The sequence below is a fragment of the Cucumis melo genome, chromosome 11 (genome assembly GCF_025177605.1).
Source record: "Cucumis melo cultivar AY chromosome 11, USDA_Cmelo_AY_1.0, whole genome shotgun sequence".
NCBI classification, from domain to species: Eukaryota; Viridiplantae; Streptophyta; class Magnoliopsida; order Cucurbitales; family Cucurbitaceae; genus Cucumis; species Cucumis melo.
The window spans coordinates 31,978,012-32,000,037 of record NC_066867.1 but is presented as its reverse complement, the minus strand read 5'-3'; the positions used below and the strand labels follow the sequence as shown (position 1 = coordinate 32,000,037).

General features: G+C 28.5%; 3 protein-coding genes across 3 annotated transcripts; all 3 read left to right on the top strand.

Annotated features, from left to right (window-relative positions):
• Positions 1-529: 529 nt before the first annotated feature.
• On the top strand, positions 530-2,108 carry LOC103498829 (B3 domain-containing transcription factor NGA2-like). The gene has a single exon (XM_008461585.3). The coding sequence runs from the start codon at positions 774-776 to the stop codon at positions 1,857-1,859; it is 1,086 nt and encodes a 361-aa protein (XP_008459807.2). The 5' UTR covers positions 530-773; the 3' UTR covers positions 1,860-2,108.
• A 15,054-nt stretch (positions 2,109-17,162) lies between these two features.
• On the top strand, positions 17,163-18,261 carry LOC103498828 (uncharacterized). Its single transcript, XM_051092025.1, has 2 exons — positions 17,163-17,767; positions 17,854-18,261. Exons 1-2 carry the CDS (start codon positions 17,241-17,243, stop codon positions 17,876-17,878), a joined length of 552 nt encoding a protein of 183 aa, XP_050947982.1. The 5' UTR covers positions 17,163-17,240; the 3' UTR covers positions 17,879-18,261.
• Positions 18,262-19,150: 889 nt separating this feature from the next.
• LOC103498827 (pentatricopeptide repeat-containing protein At4g01570) lies at positions 19,151-21,903 on the top strand. Its single transcript, XM_008461583.3, has one exon. It carries the CDS (start codon positions 19,268-19,270, stop codon positions 21,677-21,679), a length of 2,412 nt encoding a protein of 803 aa, XP_008459805.2. The 5' UTR covers positions 19,151-19,267; the 3' UTR covers positions 21,680-21,903.
• Positions 21,904-22,026: the final 123 nt, after the last annotated feature.

Genomic DNA, 22,026 nt, shown 5'->3' with positions numbered 1-22,026 from the left:
AACTCAATAATACACACACACACACACACACACTATGTGCCCTCATAACCCATATCTCATTTAAAAGAAAAAAAAAAAAGAACTAAAAACCCTAAATACCCCTAATTTGTTCCCTATTACCCATTCTACCCATCCATGACCTAATTTAATTTCAATTTAACCCCAAACTCCACCCCCCCACCCAACATTTTGACCTAATTCTAATGTCATCCTTTGAGCTACATTTTTGTGGGTCTATCATCTTCTGTATCCTTCCTCTTTCTTTCCTTCCCACTTGGAGATGAGAATTTTTTGAGGGAAGTAAGAGAGATTCAAGAGATCTTTGTTTCCCCCCCTTCTTTTAATTGATGTTATTTGATTATTTTAAAAATAAAATTTAAAGCTTCTTAGGGGGCTACAGAAGAGGGGTATAGGTGTGTGTATGTAATGTAATAATAATATAGTTTGGATTAAATTTAAATTAACTAGAGAAACCCCATCTCTTTTTCTCATACACACATACTCTTCTCTCTTTTCTCTTTCTTCTCTCTCTTTTTGTGATTTGTGTATGTGAGTGGAGCTCGATTTCCTCTCAAGTATGTGTATAGAAATTTCAAGAATTTAATACCACCAATAAAAAGTAAAGAAGAAAGAGAGAGTGGTAAGAGAATCAACTTGATATATCCCTTCCTCAATTACTTATCCTCTTTAGGGTTTTTAGAAACAAGTAGCTCAAATAGATATGCTTCTTTTGATCTGATTCTCCCTCTCACTCTCTCCAAACCCCAAAATTGATGAATTTTCACAAACAAGACATGGAATTTCTTACCAAAAGCACAAGAGAAGATCAAGATCAAGATCAGGAAGAAGATGAAGAAGAAGATGAAGATCAAGAACAAGATCAAGATCTTGTTGCATGCAATTTCTTCCCAAATTCTCACACCCAATTAACCAACCAACAAGACCAAGATCAAGATCAGGAAAGTGGGAATTTTGAGTGTCAAAATGAGGATCATCAACCAATTCTCATGGATTTATCCTTAAGAATGGAAAGCAATGGTTTTGTTGATGTTGTAGAAAGAGAACACATGTTTGATAAAGTTGTTACTCCGAGTGATGTTGGAAAATTAAACCGTTTAGTTATTCCAAAACAACATGCTGAGAAGTACTTCCCTTTAGACTCATCCACCAACGACAAAGGCCTAATCTTAAACTTTGAAGACCGTCATGGAAAGCCTTGGCGCTTTCGTTACTCTTATTGGAATAGTAGTCAAAGCTATGTCATGACTAAAGGTTGGAGTCGTTTTGTTAAGGAGAAAAAACTCGACGCCGGCGATATCGTTTCTTTCCACCGTGCTATCCCGAGTCATTCCGTCAACGACCGTCTTTTTATCGACTGGCGTCGTCGTCGCTCCGACGCTCCTACTCCTCATCACCATCACCGCCATTTCTCTAATCCTTTTCTCCTCCGCTGGGGCACTACTGCTCGTCACTTGCCACAACCTCCGCCTCTGCCACGACGAACAACTCACCACCAACACCATCTTTACCCTAATTACGGGTTTGAAATCCCTAATTTTGGGATGTCTAATATTAATAATTCTTCCATGTATTATTTTCGACCATCGTCTTCGTCTTCTTCTCTTTATAGGATGGGAAATGGGGATGAGCTTGTTGTTAATAATCAAGGATGTTCTTCTATGGGGATTATTAACAAACCTGGGTCCGGTGCCGCAAAACGGTTGAGACTCTTTGGAGTGAATATGGAGTGTGCTTCACCGGATGGAGGAGGAGGAGGAGGAGGAGGAGAGGATGTGTCAAACGGTGGCGTTCCGAAAAGAGGGAAAGAACCCTTGTCGTTGAATTGGGATTTACTTTAATTCAAGAGACAAACGAGACTACAGAAACCGAAAGGAGGAAGAACAAAAAAAAAAAAAAAAAGGTTTGGGAATTTTATATGGGAATCTTCCCTTATATATGAATTTTTCTTTTTTTTCTTTTTTCTTTTTTTAAACACATTTTGCTGTCTAAATTTTCAATCAAAAAAAAAAAGGAAGTTGATGAATATTGGAAGTTGAAGAAAAAGAGAAGATACTGAGATAGATCAAATCAATCATCAATATTGTTCATCTTTGTAGCCCTTTGAAGTTCATCTTACTCTAATTATTCTCAAATTTTGTTCATTTTTGAATTATTTCTTATACCCAACTTCATAAGTTCTTCTGCAAAACATTGTTTTAGGTCAATTTTCACATTTCATTATTCTGGGTTTAATTTAGAACAAGAATTCTCCTAATTTCTTTACAGTGTGAAGTCGTATATCTCTTTGGGTTGATAAGATCCAAATGGTTTATCAATTTTACTGATACAGTACATCATTTACTATGCGTCTGTGCTGCGCCATGTGAATTAAACTTAAGCTGTAAAAACATTATTATTAACTTGGTTTATATATGTGAAATATTAGAACTGAAAATTTTGAGTTTAGGGTTTAGGGCAAAGGTTTGGATGGGAAGAAGAAAAAGATGGTTTGGTTGGAGAAAAAATGGTGGTGATATGGATATTGGTTCCATGTGTTTGTCAGCTTAAAGGGTATAGAAATAATTACAAAAACTTGGTGCTATTAAATTCCAATTATTCTTCATATGTTTTTTCTCTGTCTATCTATAAAAATTTATGTATTATTATTGCCTTTACTCTCATATCACATTTCTCAAAACTGAATCCAAAACCTTAAAAGTTATATCCATTACATAATTTAGTGTTTAGCTTTTCATATATTCTAAGACATATATTTAGAGTTAGAATATTATAGTTGAAATTAGTGTGTAGTAGCTTTTTTGGAATAGCTTACCAAATAGACTTAAAAGAGTGGTCGAAAATATATCAATTAGATCAAAAAATATTAATATAATGTAAAAATATGCAAATAAAATTTAGATCTAGCTTCTTAAAGTATCTATTAGTGATAGACTATATATAGTTTGTAGGAGTCTATTAACGATAAAGTTTTTCAATGATAAATTTTACAATACTTGTAATTTTCTTTACGGCCTATACAAATGATGTTGGTTATATATTCAATTATCATTCTTAAAATTGTATTACCTGAATGCAATTACCCTAAATTTTAATCAAATAAGTCTTTCAAGTGGCTACTCAGGTTGTGGGATATGGTGTTTTTTATTGTTGTTCTAAGTGATTTTGGGACTCTTTTTTTTCGAGGATCTTTTCTTCTTTTAATGGCACTTCGTGAGTCTTTATTTCTACGTGTTGTGACCTTAGTGTGTATGATACTTCTCTCTTTATATTGCAATTCAAAACTTTTTTGTTTTTTTTAAATCGAATGTATTTTTCTGGATTTTCGAAACAATAATTCATGTTCATTAGTTTGGTTAACAAATGTTTATATATTGAATTTCTTGTTTTAATCTACTTTTTATCAAGGCTAATTGAAAGTTTTTTTTTTCTTTTTTTTTTGGACTTTGACTAAGAATTCAACTATTAGAATTAAGAAAGATATAAATCATGGTAAGATTTTTAGAACTAAATAGATTTAACTTTCAAAAACAAAAAACCAAAACCAAAATAATTATCAAACGAAATTACATTTTTAAATTTTCAAAACTTAGCTTATTTTTTTGAAAACATAAGCAAAATTAAAACATGACTAATAAAAAACACATAGGAGAGAAAGTACGGTTTAGAAACTTAATTTTCAAAATAAACTCAATGGTTAACTAAACAAGACTTTAGCCATTTAAAAGAATCACCATTATTGATTTTTTTTTTGTCAAATAGTAATTTTCCCTTTTGTTATATACAAAAAGTTATATTATGACCAAACTACAAACATAAGACTAAAAAAGTTCTAGAAAAGTGAGACAATAGAACACAAACATGTGAGTAGTATGTAATAAGAGAACTGATCTATATATATATATATATATATATATATATATATATATATATATATATATATATATATATATATATATATATGAAAAGAGAGAAAATTATTTATTTATAAGTAATAAAAAAATAAAGGAAAATGTAAGAGTTGTAGTGAAAGCCATGGACAAAAATAATGAGTAACAATGTTGTGGGATGGCACAGCTAGACATAGGTAGAAAGCCAGAGAGGGTGTCCTAAAAAGTTTGAACAAAACTGGCTAAGCTATATACCTATATATACCTATCTATCTATATATATATATATATACACACTCCCTATATATATATATATATATATATATATATATATATATACACCCTTCTTTAATGATGTCTCTCTTTCCATTTTTCATGAAACAATGATTTATTTTAAACCCTAACTATACTTATTTGCAAAGGAATTAGTCCCCTTAATTAATATTCGAAATTAATAATGAGCAAGGGTGTTTTAGTCATTTCATGTTTATAATAATAATAATAATAATTATTATTATTATTATTATTATTATTATTATTATTATAATAATAATAATAATAATAACAATAACAATAATAGTCTTTTCTTCTTCTTCATTTTTCAAAAAGAAATTATTTGTAGTAATTAAACAAATGTGAGGAATAATTGTAATATTGGTTATTAAGTTTTGTTCATTTTGATTATTATTATGTGAGTGTAATATTATATAAAAGTGTTTTGATCAAAATGACAACTTTTGTTATTTTGTTTGGAGAAAAATACTATCTTCAATTTATTACCTTAATTTTATATTTATGAGTTTTGAATGTTTACTTTGTTTTCGTTTCATTTTGATTCCTAGTTTATAAGATCTATTTTTTAATCTTGATTTTCCACTTAAAATTGTTTAAGTTCATGTCTATTAGAAAAAGTTAAAAAAATGTATTATAAGTATTTAATTTCACTCTTTTTTATTGCAATTAAAATTAGATTCAAAAATTAGAGATAAATGCGTGTAACATTATTTTGAAATTTATGGCGAAACTAAAACTAACTAAACTTAGAATTACAATTTAAGGATCAGAGAAGTGTGTTGTCACGAACCCTCTATATCACTAACACATCTGTATTCCATTTACACTATATGCTTTACTTTGTACTTGCTTTGTCGTCTTGTTAAGTAATATTTGTTTGGAACATTTTGAATAAGAAAAAAATAATAATTAAGAATGAGTGAAGAGGACACGAATGTTTCTTTTTGTTTAAAGTAAAACAAGAAAACAAGTGATGAAAAAATGGTTTACCCACATATGTTTATTACCTATCTTTGAAAGAGTGAAAAGTAAAAGAGAGAAAAAAAATTAATCAATCCAAAATAGAATAAAGAAATGGAAAATTATCACATTTTAATTTCAAATTAAAGTAGTCCTTTGTGAAGATATTTTTCTTGCACAAACTTTGAACGTTTTTTTTAGTACAATTTGAAGTATGGAGTATTCAAAGTTAGTATAGGCCTTGAGGTTATTAACACATGGAGATATATAAATTGAGTTTGACGTTTTTTTTAAACAAATTTTGAGTGTCCAATTTTTAAATCGTGCATAAATTTATTTATACAGCAATGTACAAAATATTTGGTTAATCTTTCAAACTTTACTTGTTTCTAGAATAAAAACGGGCGAATTTGAACTACTGACCTCTTTTATCATGAACATATGTTATTGATACCAATTGAGCTAAGTTAATTTTGTGGCTTCAAACTTATTGACCAACAAATCGAGTATGAATATTCACCTCCCTATGTTGTTAATTATTCTTGTTGTTGAAAAAATCTCTTGTCACATAAATAAGCAAAATTAACTAAAAAAAACAACAAACTAGAAATCATAAAGATTTAAACTTAGAGAAAAGCACGACCCACCAAACGAAGGAATTCACCATGTGAAAATTTGTTACAGTTCAAACATAAATATTCTCTCTTGTATCCCATATTACAATAGCACTTTCTCAAAGTTTTAATATTACAACTGCAACTTTTTTGTCCACTCTTAAACTTAAAGAGAAATAAGTTTCGAATTTTTCTAATCGAAACCATTTAAAACCAAATATGCATGAAGTCCATCACTGGGATAAATATTCATCTAATATTTTGCTAAAACCAATAATCGTATTAAAAGTAGAACAAAAATTAACACACAACTCATTAACTAATTAACACATTAAAAATCTTCTTCATATCTCTAGATTTTTGTTCCAAAGGTTATATATTTGGAAAATATATAAACTATGTTTTTAGTGTATAATAGTTTATCGATAAGAAACTCAAATTTTTGACCCATAAATCCATAGTATACATATCTTACCTTAATTGTTATTATTTTGGTAGACTTTTTAGCTTTATTAGTTGTATATATATTGACCTCATATGGTAAAGATTCTCTCTTCTTGCTTTTCTTTTTTTATATTATGCTTAACCATTGGATGGAAAAAGAATTGGCATAAAAATTAGGGGACTTCATTGCCTTAAAACCATAAATAATAAGGCATACCCTACATATTTTACATTTGTTCAAAAAAATTAAAAAAAGAAATTAAGTAAATTAGGCATATAGAAGGAAAGAGAGAATAAAATGACAAAATCTTCTCAATTTTAATGAAAAATATTTGGATGCATATATGAGGTCACACTTATCATTCTATGACTCACCTTCTCAAATTTTTTACCATGACTTTAATGTGCTCATATTCAAATATTAAAAAAAAAAACCTTGTTTCATAGGTCAGTTGAGTGCACCAGGACATCTTATGCCAATTCTTATGCCAATTATTATATAATAAAATGTCATAGGTCAGAAAAAGAATTGGCATAAAAATTAGGGGACTAGGTGGACACCCCTTAACACCCTCATCACTCCCGCTTCATTAATATAATAAAAAACAGTACAGGAAGCAAGGAGAATGACTAGAGATAAGCCCTATTTTACAAAAACAGAGATAGTTAACGCAATGGAACTACATTTGTAAATTGAAAAAAATTTAGATCTATTGCTCCATAAATCAACATTTGTAAATTGTTCGATAAAGATTTGGTTTTTTATTGATTCAAAAATTAAATTTATAAATACCATTTTTTCCCTTTATTTTCTATTTTACGATAAATAGTATTCAAAAGCAAAATAGTATTCTAGATTTCCTTTTAGTGTAGTTAGAAAAAGAGAAAATTTTGGAAGAAAACTGAAAATAAATTTAATTTTCAAAGACTAAATAGTTATCAAATAAAGTTATAACATATGTAACCTAAAACACATGTTATAACATCCAAATAAAATTTATTGTAAAGAACAATAATGAGATGCATCTCATTTTTATCATACATGAAAAAAAGATTATCTATGTAATAAATTATGACGGAGACATAATCGATAATATAGCTTAATTAATTGAGATATATATTCTAAATCACATTATATAGCTTAATAAACACAAAACATGTAGTCCAAACAATTACAAAGGTTGGAGGTGTATGGTATATGCCATGCAAATTTTAAAAAACTAAAAATATCGAATTCATTGAGGAAATTTCTCATCAACTTAACCTTATAATTAATTTTCAAACGATTATATGAGATTTTGAAAATCATACACAATCAACAATAATGGTACCATGTACAAGTTTTTTTTTTCTTTTTAAAAAATGAGTTTAGGTTGTTTATCGTTTAAATATAACATCGTATACTAAAATCCTTTCATTTTTTTTTTTTGCTTTTATGGTTATATACAATTAGGCTTAAATATTTAGAAAAAAAATAAAAACAATGATATTACCCATAATCACAATATATATATATATATATATATATATATATATATATATATATATATATATATATATATATATATATATATATATATATATATATATATATATATATATATTATCAATCTTGTTACTTGGTTTTTTTTATTAGTTAATTTTGTAATTACAATGCTTAGTCTTTGATATCTCTTAATTGAAAGGTTTTCCTCTAAGCTACCGTTTGTTATCATCTTGGAGCTATTTTGACAATAGGGGTGTTTTTGTTTGTGATATTATTCTCTCGTTTATAGTGTGACGGTGGTGGTCCTGATGGTCCTCAATTTTTTCCCATTGTCCTATGGTTTGTTTATAGTTGACTTTACTACTTTTATGAATTTTTTCTCAAACTTCCTATAAGGTGTTATAGAAGATGTCTACTTAGTTAAAATGTTTAATCTTATTAATCTCCCTTCATCCTCTAGTATTATTATTGGGTCACGAACATATAGTAACTAATATTAATATTAAGATAACATGCACTAGAATCAAATCAAGTAGCTAATAGATGAATAGAGACTAATGAAAACCGAAACGAAATAAAAGCAATATATAAACAAGGACCCAGAATTAGTTCGAATAATAATAATAATAATAATAATAATAATAATAATATATATATATATATAATTGAAATAGTGTCCTCACTTTGAATGATTGTACTTTGAACAGCATCTCTATATACATTAAACCCTAATAGACACACACACACACACAAGAAGAAACTTTTGGATGCGATGTTGAAGAATGGGCAACCATTTTGCATTAAACACATATCACCAATAATACCCCATGCATATCCCTTTTTCTTTTATATCTCATTCATAATTTATTTATTTATTCATTCATTTTTGCTTTTTCCTTGGTTCATCCCTTATTCAACTAATAAGCATAAATGTATTGGTCCTATGATATGGTATTATTTAATACAACACACTAACTTTACCAAACCAAAAGGGGTTCCTTAGAAAAGTAAAATGTTACTATTATTATTATTATAATTTAAATGCATGGGATAGATATAACCAACAAAGCAAGGACAAGGATGTCATTCAACATTCATTATTAGATGTGTGTATATATGTGTATATATATGTGTGTACAAATTTAATGGGTCATGTTATGTTATTATGTCACTAGGTTCATAGCTAGTTAATTAGGTCTATAGTTAATTAGTTATATATATATATATATATATATATGTATGTATGTAAACTTCTTTATTACTTTGGGAAATGTTCCTCTGCAATTTAATTGCTTGAAGACAACTGTATTTGTATATATAATTTACCTTGTGCTTTTAAAAAAATATGAACTCATGCAGCTTTATATATTTTCTTTTGTTAAAAAGAAATATGATTTTGTTCTTTCAAACTTTTAATTTTGATTCATGTAATTTTGAAGCTCTTGTTTTTCTTTTGTACTTTCTCAATAATTTTTAAATTAGTAATTATTACTTGTTTGTATTATTTTTTAAAGAATGGTAGTCGATGACAATAATTTTCTTAAAACTATTCAAACAAGTTTACAAGATATAGCAAAATCTTAAATTATGTCTATAATAAATATTAGTAGACTTTTCATTTAGATAGAAAAAAAAAGACATCTATACACTCATATAATTTGAAATTATTTACTATTTTTAGGTTTATTTTGCTACGTTTAAAAGAAAAAAATTTAGAATTTTATTTTCAATCGTGATAGTAATCATTTAATTACAAAACAAATTTAATAAACTAAAATTAAATTTAATCGACATGACTAAATTTGGACATTTGAAACTAAAGAGACTTTGAGATTGAACCAATATTATTATATTTTTGTTAAGATATATTATTTTGAGAATTTTTGGAATGTAAGAAAATCGAATAAAATATTTACAAATATAATAAAGTATTATTATATTTTCTAACTATATATTAAAAATGGATTAAGACGTTTTTAAAATCAATTTTCAATCTATATGTGTTTATCTATGTCGTAATAGATAAATATAGTAGCCTATATCAGTCTATTACATATAGATTGTGATATTTCACTCTATTATAATTATTTTCGACACTTTCGGCCCAATTTTGATAAAAAAATTAATTTTTTATACTTGACTTTAAGATTTATTAAAAGTTTATAAACTAAAATTAGATACATAAGAACTGAATATGTAGTGGATAAATTTGAACAAAACTTTTAAAACACACATAGATCGAAATGATATTTTAACCTCTATATATAAATATATATATAGAGAGAGAGGAAGAATTGTTTATTTAGTTCCTATCCTAATAATATTAGTCGGAGACATAATTGTTAAGATTTAGGACTAAAAGACTATTTTTTAATCATATAGTTTCATATTTTCAAGTTCCTTCTCATTCGGATGTGATCTCAGTTTATTCATATTTCCCTACTAAATTCGAGGTTCTATACAATTAGTCATTATATATTAAATGAAATATAATCTTCAAAATTAGTCCTTACTTAGTGTTGACTTTTTTATTTTGGAAAAAATTGTATAATCTTTGTATGCATTCACTTTATAAAATGGTCAAAACCTATTACTATAGTTCCTTTTTTAATGAACATTTTTTATAAGATAATTATTTAGGTTTAGAAATAAGTAAATCATGTTTTGAAAAATCTAAAAGAATTAAGTATTTGATTTTGGATTTGAAATTTGATTAAGTGTTTGCTTAAGAAGGATGAGAACCCTTCTAAATAGTATGCTGTAAAAAATGATTACAAATTTTAAAAATAAAAAGTAAATAGTTATTGAAGGAAATCAAAGAATTAATAGATGCACTCAAACATCTCAACTGGATTTTTTTCATAGTTATGTTTAATTATAAACATTATTTTCATCTGGATGATTTTTTTGTTCTAAAAAGATAAGCTTTTTCTGCTTTTTAAAAGATGTTCATTTATGAGCATCGTCTTTGAAATATATTTACTTTTCCAAGTTTTGAGATTCTTATAAAATTAGATCTCATTTTTAGTAATTTTTTTCAATTTTCAATTGTAAATTTTATTCTTCAAAATTATATGTATGTATATACTTTTCAACTATCCAAAATCAGTGTCATAAATTTTCATAAGTTCAACTCCTTTATTTTAAATCATACTATGGATTATTTTAAAAAAAATTAAAATGATTTTCCAAATATTTAACAAATATTCTAGGGCAAATTAAATATAATATTTCAAGAGAAATTATATCAGACGATAACAAAATTTAGAAAAAAATAATCTATAGCCCTCTTTTTTACATATTACAAATATGACAAATAATTAGATATATCAGAGGGCTATCAACGAGTTATTCACTTTTAAATTTGCTACTTTTGTAATTTAGAGAATATAGTGACATAGTCCTGATTATCATAATTTTTTTACTATTTTTACAAATGTCTCGTATTTCAAACCATTATTTAAAAATTATAAATTATAAGAACGTAAATTTTAGTAGACTTATGTAGAATAATTCGTAAATAATAAAGTATTTATAAATATAACAAAACTTTAAAATTGAGTAATAATACTGATAGATTTATATTAGTATCTATATGTAATATCGATAGACTCCCTTGCCATTGATAGATTATGAAACTTTTGTTATCGTTTATAAATATTTTTTCGTTTATTTTATTATATTTAAAAATAAACCCTAAACCAACTTTTTGTTTCGGTCTAAATCTTAAATTTATTAAACATTAATGTGTTATCTATCTAATTGAAAACTAACATCTTAATTAATATATTTAGAACCGTTGCAAAAAAATTAGTAATTTTTATTTTAAAAATACTTTAAATATAAAATTTTTATATACTCTTTTGTTTGGTTTTACAAAATCGATGGTAATATAGAAAGTGCTTAATAATGAATAAATGTTATGGGGTTCTTTATGGTACCAATTTATGGTTAATTAGGAAATGTTATTGAAAATTAAGTTTTTTTTTTTATTTTTTTTTTGGCAAAAGTCTCTAGTTTTGAGCATTAAAGTAAAAAGTAATTCTTAATAACAAAACCCTCTTGTCTCTTATATTTAGTTCTATTATTAGCATTAGAAGTGATTATTTAAGTACTTTCTGCCCAACTCTTTGGGGCAAATAATACTCACTAAAGGAGTGCTTAATTAAACGTTTTCTATTTACTTTTCCCTACAAAGTACTTTTATGTTTTCTTTTAATACAACTCATCTTTAGTAGTCTCATGATTGAATTAATTTTAGCCTTCAAAAGTACTTCTATATTATCCTAAATCTACTCATAAAGTAACTGTTGTATGAACACACATTTGGATGAGAGAGAAAGCATACATTAGTAGATTATTAAACACACTCACACACATATATGAACATATAACTTAAAAATTATTGACATGTATTTCATAACTCACATTATAATTAAATTCAAATCTCTATATCTATATATATATTGGGTAGATAGAGAAATTATAAAACTAAAAGATATCATAAAATATATTTTTAAATAATGAGACCCACAACAATATGTTTTAACTATAAAATAATATTTTAGGATTATACTTTTTAGGCTATACTAAAAAGTGCTTAATTAAACAACTTACAACATAATCTGTTTAGTTTAAGTATATGTATACTAAAGTTGATTAAAAAAATGAATGAGTAGAAGTAGAAACAAAAATATTAATATGGATGAGGCTACAATGTAATAAGGTTAAAATATCGATGGTCTCGAACCAAACTAATTTTGAGATATATTCTCTAAAAAGAACTGAAATTTCGTTTAGAATAAATTTTCAATTTTTAATACGACCACGCAAACAAGAAATGCAAGAGCATTCCAATTAATCAAACTATAGGATCAAAACTAACAACTATTTTATATCTACACCAACCTAGACAATTTGGAAGATAAATTTCATTAACCATTGGACTAACTTGGAACTATATATGAGTGATATAGTTTTATGATTCCTTGTATTCGATATGATCAATGTCCATGATCTCGAGCCTTGTATATAATACGATCCTCATCCTTAATTAACTCCAAAATCCTCTAATCTTAATCCTCTTAATAATTTTGTGTTTAGGTTAATTAATTAATTTTTTCAAAGCTGGTTTATTTATTATCCATGCTTAATTATTATTGTTATATTTGTTCTTTTAGTATATATGTGTTTTGTTAATCATGCTGTTTAAAGTTCTTTTGGGTTAGGAATAAAAGTGGATCACATCCAAACTTGGTAATATTTGATTATATTTTTATTATTTGTTTTAAAATGATTATATTTCCATATTAGAACATCTTCAAATATAGAGAAAAATATTGAAACTATTTTACCAAAATATAGAAAAATCTATCATCCATTTTAATTATTTTTGCTATATTTTTTTTTGTTTTTTTTTGTTATCCACAAAAATTTTCTCCAAAATGAACTAAAATATTTACAAAATAATATACCAAAAATTCCATATTCTATCAATAATAAATATTGATAGTCATCGATAGACTTCTAACCGAGTCTATAATATCACCGATGGAATTCTATAGTTTCTATATATCATTCATAAAATTTTTTTAAAAAAATTGTTATATCTTATAAATATTTTCTTTTAATACAATTTTACTATTTACAACATTTTTGTTTAAAATTTCATATGGAATAATGAGATTTCAGTTAAAGCATGCCATGATTGCATGTTGATTTAAGGGATTCTTTTATGTTTTCTTTAATTAGTCAAAAGATTTTCAAATGAAAGTAAAGCATAAAGGCTAATTATAATTAGAAAACTAATAATTGTTTGATCTTTTTTTTTAAAAAAAAAAAAAGACCATAGTTTCAAATTTCAAACGAATAACCCTTTAATTTTTAGGCTAATATGATTCAAAAAAAAAATTTAGTGAAAACATTGGTTTCCACACATTTTAGGGTTCTACACAATTAAATGAACATAAAAACATAAAAATAAATTAACCAAATGAAAATCATAATTACAAATCTTCTCAAGTAAACTATATAATATAACAATGGAGAGATCTGAAAAGAAGAGAAGTTCTAAAAACATTAATTGTCTCTTATCAATCTAACTTGATTATGTTGCACCTTTTGTCAAGGAGAATCTATTAGTTTATATGGTCGAGTTCAACCATTGAAATTTGTACAAACATTTAACTTTTTCAACTTCATTATATCAGTGGTTATATCCATATATTCTTTTTTGTTTTCTTTGTGAATCTTGAACAAAATGGGACTGACATTTATAACAATTTTTTCAAATCCTAATTAATATTTTTTTTAACTTTTCAAAAGTTTAGAAATCACAATGGCAAATATTAATAACTGATAATTAATTAGTAAAACTATTTAGATAATATTCATGCAAATATAAATTAGGAATAAGATTTGTAAGATTAAGTGAGGTTTGTACAAGATTTTGGAAAAAAAAAATTATAGGTGAAAAGTTGAAATAGATAAAATATAAACTTTGGAAAGATTGCATAATTATGGATCTTGATTCATTCCATGCAAAATTAGATCTAAAAATGATGCATTCATTCCATGTTATATACAAGATGAGTAAAAGAAATTAAGGGCACGGTTGGTTCGGTAGATGCACTTGAACATCTCCATTGGGAAGTGGACACATTCTTAACATTCTTATCACGTTTTTATTCATTAATTAGTACTCAATGAGCTCAAAATTAGAGAGACACATCTAATTATATTGGGACTAAAGATAAGCCCAAAACAAAAGCACTAAGATCAATCAGTTAGAGTGCAAACATATTTCCAAAGATTAGTAGAGCGTTTCTGTTGACATCCTTGAAAGTACGATTGTTTATTACTCTCCATAGGGTTCATAAAACTGCAACCATCGTGTGTTAAAGATGATGATTATTTTTAGTTTTTGGCTAGGAAATTTAACATGCTCAATATCATATATAGGTCTTTGGATACTCTGATCAGTTGCCAAATGACTTCTCAAGTTGTTCTATGATCCTTCCCAAAATGTAACTTTCTCCAATTGTATATTATCTTTCTAAGTTTTAATAATGGATCTTTATAATTGGTAGAAGCTTTTTTTATGATCAGATGATCCAATTTAATTACTTCAAAAGAAATGACTTGCTTCAATGTTTTTCTCACTAAAAATAGGCATATATTCAATCATATGAATGAATGATATGAATCAATAAATGTGATGTAAATCTAGAAAAAGATGGATAATTCAAGATTCAATAAATGATGGTAATCATTTGAATAAATATTTCATTATCCATCAATGAAACTTGTTAAGACTAAAAATGTATATATATAGTTTGGTAAACTTCTTCTATGAGTTAGAAGGGTTGGTAGGGAATCTCAAATGATTACACCTTCACTTTTACATATATTGTTAGAATTAATTTTCAGTTGAAATATGGTTGAACGTAGCATTTTGAAGTTGGTTAAGAAGCATATCTTTAATATATTTACGTTATTTGCGATTTTGAATCCAGAATTTAGAAGAGCGTACTATGTATATACTATTTAATTCTAAAGACATCTCATTTCATATTTCTTCTCAGATAATAAATTTACTCACTCTGGATATATAAATTAACTTATTATTAATAAATTACATGAATTTATGTACGTACTTTTCTATTATCTACATTTTTTTTGTTATATTTAATATTTTATTAATTTCATAACAAAATATCTTTAGAAAACCCTTCTTTAGTTTCAAAATTAATTATTTATCATCATTCGTGTTAATTTATTTAAACTATGTCTAAATTCAAATTTAATTCGATCATGAATCATTGAGATTTTATTATGGGTTAAAAGTTTGTTAATTGTCTGATTTTAGTTCTATATACTTTCAACAAATAGTTAAAATTTAGTTTTTCAAATATTGGTTACCAATTGATTTTTTTAATAAATCTTTTTGTTATCGGCTTGTAACAATTTTACCGTAACTTTTGAGAACATATTCACATTATTATATGTATTTCTTTGCATTAAGTGATAAAGCGTTTAATCAACTAAAAATTGAACGAACTTCGAAGTAAGAACTAAAATCATATTTAAATATAAAATTTTGATTCTCATTTAATTATGATAAGTGTTCATAAATTTTAGGTCATTCAAATAAATTATAGCATTGACCTTTGTTAATTTCCAACAGAAAACTAATTCCACTTTGTTGGTTAAGAAGGCCAATAAGCAAAAGGGCAGATGATGAGTTCCATCAACATTGCAAATGAACACTTTATATCTTTACCTAACAATAACATATCCCTTTGAAAACAAGGCACCCTAAGCCTTAAGCCTCACATTTATCTCACACCCACCCTTTGAAAAAAAAAATATATACTTATGATTAATTATATTACCCTTTTCTTAATGATATATTACACTAAATAAGCCATCAATATTCAAACTATATCATTCTTAATATATTCTACCCATCACGGTGTCAAAATTATTAATGTAGCTTAACTGGCATATGGTTTGTATAATAAGGGGTAGGAAGATTCGAATCACAAACCTATTGGATGTCGGTTGAGTTAACCTCTTATTGGCATGTAACTTGTGTTAACGACAGAAAGTTATGCAATTTGAATTTTCATACACCAAGATATATGTGTTGATAATTGTATTTCTTGATTCATCCTCCACTCGTGTTTTGAGTAAGTAAGCTGCAAAAATAAGATCATATTTATGGATATTTTTTAACTCGTACTAAACGTTAGTTTTCAATTTTTTTAAAAAAAATTAATTTCACATATTTATGTTTAGAACTAACTTGAAAATTTAAAGAAAATAATAGAACTAATTAATTGTTTTTGGCTTAAAACTATTCTTCTCAATCTTTATAACACAATCATTATTGTTGGTTTATTTATTATTTTTTTAATACAGACTTATTTATTTATTTAATAAAAAAATATGCCTCGTGATTTTATTGTTGGTTTCAAACAAAAAGACCTCGTACTAATGAAGATATTATTGTACTCACTCATATACTAATCACCATCCTCCCATCTAACCGATGTTAAACTTTGGTCATATTTGCAACAATTAACTTACTACGTATTGGGTATTCATTTAAAAAAAGAAAAAGAAAATAATACTATCAATATATACCATCTCTATCAGCTTTTATAAGCTATAATCCAATGTTCGAATAAAAAAGTTGAGAGAGTTGTGACTGTCACTCCTTATTTGATCCAAAAAGTTCGATAGCTACATAACCAAAGAACATAAATTTTATGTCTTATTAACTTCAGAAATCTACATCTTACCCAAAACATGTCGTTGGATATTTAAATCTCCGACCTCCCCACTAGTTGTATTCAAGAAGATATACAAAATAAATAAAACAAAAAAGTCATACTCAAGTGTGTCACACACACACACCAACAAAGTTACCATTATTTAACAAGACCATTTCTTCCAAGGAAGAAACAAAAAAGCAAAGCCATTGTAAGATATATAGTAGTTGAACACTCCTCATCCCCATTCCTTCTTCCAATGGAAACATCTCATCTAACACCAAATCCCATATCCCCATTTTTCTATAAACAACAACAGAACCGACCACCTGTTCGATCAATTGCCCACAAGCAAAAAATCCAAATGAATTATCCAACTCTCTCAAACACCCGCTTAATCTTCTTCAAATGTACTCGATGGCAACTAGAAGAAACCTTAGACAAATTCTCCTGCCCATTCCATTACTACTGCGACACCATTTACCCTGGCGATTACCCTGCTGCCATTGATTTACTCGTTCTTATCTTCACAGCAACCACTTACATCTCCACCCTTTTGTTCATGCTACTCGACATGTCGTCAAATCGTGGGAAATTCTGTTTTGATCAACCCAAGAAGTTCCTTTTACCATCTGGGCCATTTTCACTTCCGGTTTTCTTATTTGTATTAGCCAAAGGCCATCGCATCAACACCCTTTTCCCTCTATTCTTAATGGGTCCTCCAATTCTTCAATTAATTTACATCTCTGCTCTAACATTCGACAATGGCGCTGATAAAGATATTAAGTATGTGTTCTTTGAAGCTTCAACAATGTCAGGGATTCTTCATGCTAGCTTGAATTTAGACTTTGTGATTCTGCCTTATTACACAGGTTTGGATGCTTTGATCGGGAGTAATTTTTCTGGGGAATGCACATCATGTGTTTGTAGAAATGCCCCACTAGTAGTTGGAGGTAGATTTGTGACTTATAGAGGTTGGTCAAGTACTACGTTTGTGATTGTTTGTGTTTTGTGTACGAGAATTGTGTGTCGGGTGGCAGGGAATGAGGTGGTGAGGAAAGTTGTGGCGTTGAAATGGTTGTTGGAAGGGTTGGGTTGGGTTCTGATTACATGGGATTGTGTTTATTTGAGTGCAAATTTGGGAGCAGAGAGAAGGGAATTGCAAGGGGTTGTTTATGGTTGTGTGTTTGGTTTGGTATTTGTTCATGTCATCAAATTGTTGAGGAGATGGCAACTGATGTATTGTATAAGGAATTATAATCAATTGGATAAAGTGTAAATATTGGTGGTTTTTTCTTTTTGTTTGTATATAGGGAGAATGTTGTTTTGGTTGCTTTGTGAAGTTGATGAAGCTCTCTTGTGCTGTTTTTCAAATTCATTAGAACAAAGCCTTCTCTTTTTTGATTTTATTGGGATTCATTTCTACGTAAAAAACTAGTTTTCAATAGTAAGACAATTTTCTTCGAGTAATATTTAGGTGTCTCTTCATCGTACTAATTATGATTGAACAATTTAATAGGCTAGATTATATAGGTATCATTCCTAATACTCGTGATTTCAAAAGTTTCTTTTAAGATTCTTAAACTTGTAAAATAAAAAAGTTAAAAATATTTTTAATGTCAGTATATAGGTGAACATCTTAACTACATTTTTAAAAAACATTTTAAACTTTCAACACTCTTGCCTGAATATCTGGTAACGTTCTCAAAAATAAGTTTAACAAATGTCATTACCCTTAACCCTTAGGGTAAGGATTAAAATATTTTCACTACTTTACACCTCACCACCTCCTTCTTCCATCTCGTCACTCTTTAAATAAATATTCGAGATTCTAGATAGATGCAACCTTCTTTGTTCAATAAATTTTAAACAATTAACTAAAGAAAAAGATTATGCTAATAGCTATGTGCATACTTAACTTTTTTTTTTTTAGAAAAATAAAATTAACTAAAATGTGAAAATTTGATTTATGAGTTTTAATCTTCTTCCAAATTTGATTTATCCTTAACAACTAAATTTAAAGTATAAGCACATATAGCAAAATCGATAGAGTTAATTGTAAAAGTGACGATAAATTTTGCTATATTTATAATTTATTTTATTTGTCATTAATTATAATTTTTTTAAAAAATGGATATTGATTACTAAAGCGGAGGAAAACCCTAAAACCCCAATAAGATTGAATCCAACTAATTCCATATCTCTTCCAATTGCTCCTCTTTTTTATGATTCAATTCTCCAACTTTCATTGGATTTTTGAATCTTCCATTGTCTAATGCCAATCCAATGCGCCATGGAAGAACAAGAGCTTGCTTCCTTTGCATAGAATCACATTCAAGAACAGTTTCAACTCTCTCTCAGTTATCCGATCTCCTCCTCGTCGCTTCCATTACCAAAACCCTTTCTGAATCAGGTACTCGAACTCTCCAACACCATTCTCTTCCAATATCACATCCTCTCCTCCTCCAAATTCTCCATTCCCGATCTCTTAATCCTTCCCACAAGCTCGATTTCTTCAAATGGTGTTCTCTCGCCCCCAATTTCAATCATTCACCTTCCACATATTCCCAAATCTTCCATATCCTCTGCCGCTCTGGCTACCTCCATGAGGTTCCTCCTTTACTCGACTCAATGAAACGAGACGGTGTCTCTGTTGATTCTCACACTTTCAAGGTTCTTCTGGACGCGTTTATCAGGTCTGGTAAATATGACGCTGCCCTTGAAATTTTAGACCATATGGAAGATTTGGGAACTAGCTTGGAACTTAACACCTACAACTCTGTTCTTGTCGCTCTATTAAGAAAAAACCAGGTGGGTTTGGCTTTGTCTATTTTCTTTAAGCTGTTTGATGGGCTTAATAATGGTGGGCAAGATGATTCTGCTGCTACTAGTTTTCATTTCTTGCCCAATTCACTTGCTTGTAATGAATTGTTGGTTGCTCTTAGGAAATTAGACATGAGGGTTGAGTTCAGAAAGGTTTTTGACAAGCTTAGAGCAATTGAAGCTTTTGAGTTTAATGTATGTGGTTATAATATATGTATTTATGCTTTTGGATGTTGGGGATATCTGGATACTGCCCTTTCCCTGTTTAAAGAAATGAAGGAAAAGAGCTTAGTTTTGGGGTCGTTCGGTCCGGATTTGTGTACATATAACAGCATTATTCATGTGCTCTGTTTGGTGGGGAAGGTTAAGGATGCACTTATTGTGTGGGAGGAACTGAAAGGGTCAGGTCATGAGCCTGATGCCTTTACCTATCGTATCATAATTCAGGGTTGCTGTAAGTCTTACCGAATGGACGATGCAACCATGATTTTTAATGAAATGGAGTACAATGGATTGATCCCAGATATTATTGTGTATAATTCTCTCCTCAACGGGCTGTTTAAGGCTCGGAAAGTTACTGAAGCATGTCAACTTTTTGATAAAATGGTGCAAGAAGATGTAAGAGCTTCTCCTTGGACATACAATATTCTAATTGATGGATTGTTTAGGAATGGAAGAGCTGAGGCTGGCTACACTTTGTTCTGTGATTTGAAGAAAAAGGGTCAATTTGTGGATGGTGTTACTTACAGCATCATTATATTGCAACTGTGTAAAGAGGGATTGCTTGAGGAAGCGCTTCAATTGGTTGAAGAAATGGAAGCAAGAGGTTTTGTTGTTGATCTTATTACTATAACATCTCTTTTAATTGCAATGCACAAGCAAGGCCAGTGGGAAGGGTTAGAGAGGCTCATGAAGCATATTAGAGAAGGTGATTTAGTCCCCAATGTTCTCAAATGGAAGATTAACATGGAAGATTCGATCAAATATCAGAAAAATAAAAGGGAAGACTTCTCTTCTCTCTTCTCTCCAAAGGAGGACTTGATTGAGGTTATTAGTTCAAGAGCTTCCTCTGCTGCAGAAGTTAATATTGACAATAGTGTTGAAAACACAGAAGAAATGGATACTGACGGTTGGTCGTCATCCCCACACGTAGATGGTTTGGCTAATCTTGCAAATTCTACCACTGACATTTTGCAACCATTCTCTCTAAGGCAAGGGCGACGAATCCAAGAAAAAGGGAACAACTCATTCGATATCAATATGGTTAATACATTTTTGTCTATTTTTCTTGCAAAGGGAAAATTGAACTTAGCATGTAAGTTGTTTGAGATCTTCAGTGATATGGGTGTCAGCCCAGTGAAGTACACTTACAATTCAATGTTGAGTTCATTTGTGAAGAAAGGCTACTTTCACCAGGCATGGGGTATATTTAACGAAATGGGCGAGAATGTATGTCCTGCCGATATAGCCACATACAATGTGATAATTCAAGGACTCGGGAAGATGGGGAGAGCAGATCTTGCAAGTTCTGTTCTGGAAAAGCTAATGGAGCAGGGTGGCTATCTCGATATCGTAATGTACAACACCTTGATTAATGCTCTGGGGAAGGCAGGTCGAATGGATGATGTAAATAAGCTTTTTGACCAGATGAGGAACAGTGGGATAAACCCAGATGTTGTCACTTTTAATACACTTATTGAAGTTCATAGCAAAGCAGGTCGGTTTAAGGATGCTTACAAATTCTTGAAAATGATGCTTGATTCAGGGTGTTCCCCAAATCATGTAACGGATACAACTTTGGATTTTCTAGGGAGAGAGATCGAGAAAGCGAGGTATGAAAAAGCTTCAATCATACGTGATAAAAACAGTTCTTGATTTTCCTGTGAAGATAATTCGATCTGATTTTTTCTTGTGAATTAATAAGTGTTTAAAAGTCGGTCTAATTGATTTGATCGAGTAATTTTCATGTTCTTGTATGTTCTGTTCTGACCATCCAATACCGGATTAAGAAACAGTAAGAGATGAGTAAGATCAGACTTTGCCCATTCATTCCATGTTTGGTAAAACAAGTTTAAAAAATTAGACTTGGCGTATGCTTATTTACATCTGCAAAAATGACAAAAACCAAGTTCTAACTTATGTGGTACACTTAATACACATATTTGATACATGACACTGTATGTTACCGATATCCAATTTGATACACTTTTTAAGAGCTTTAA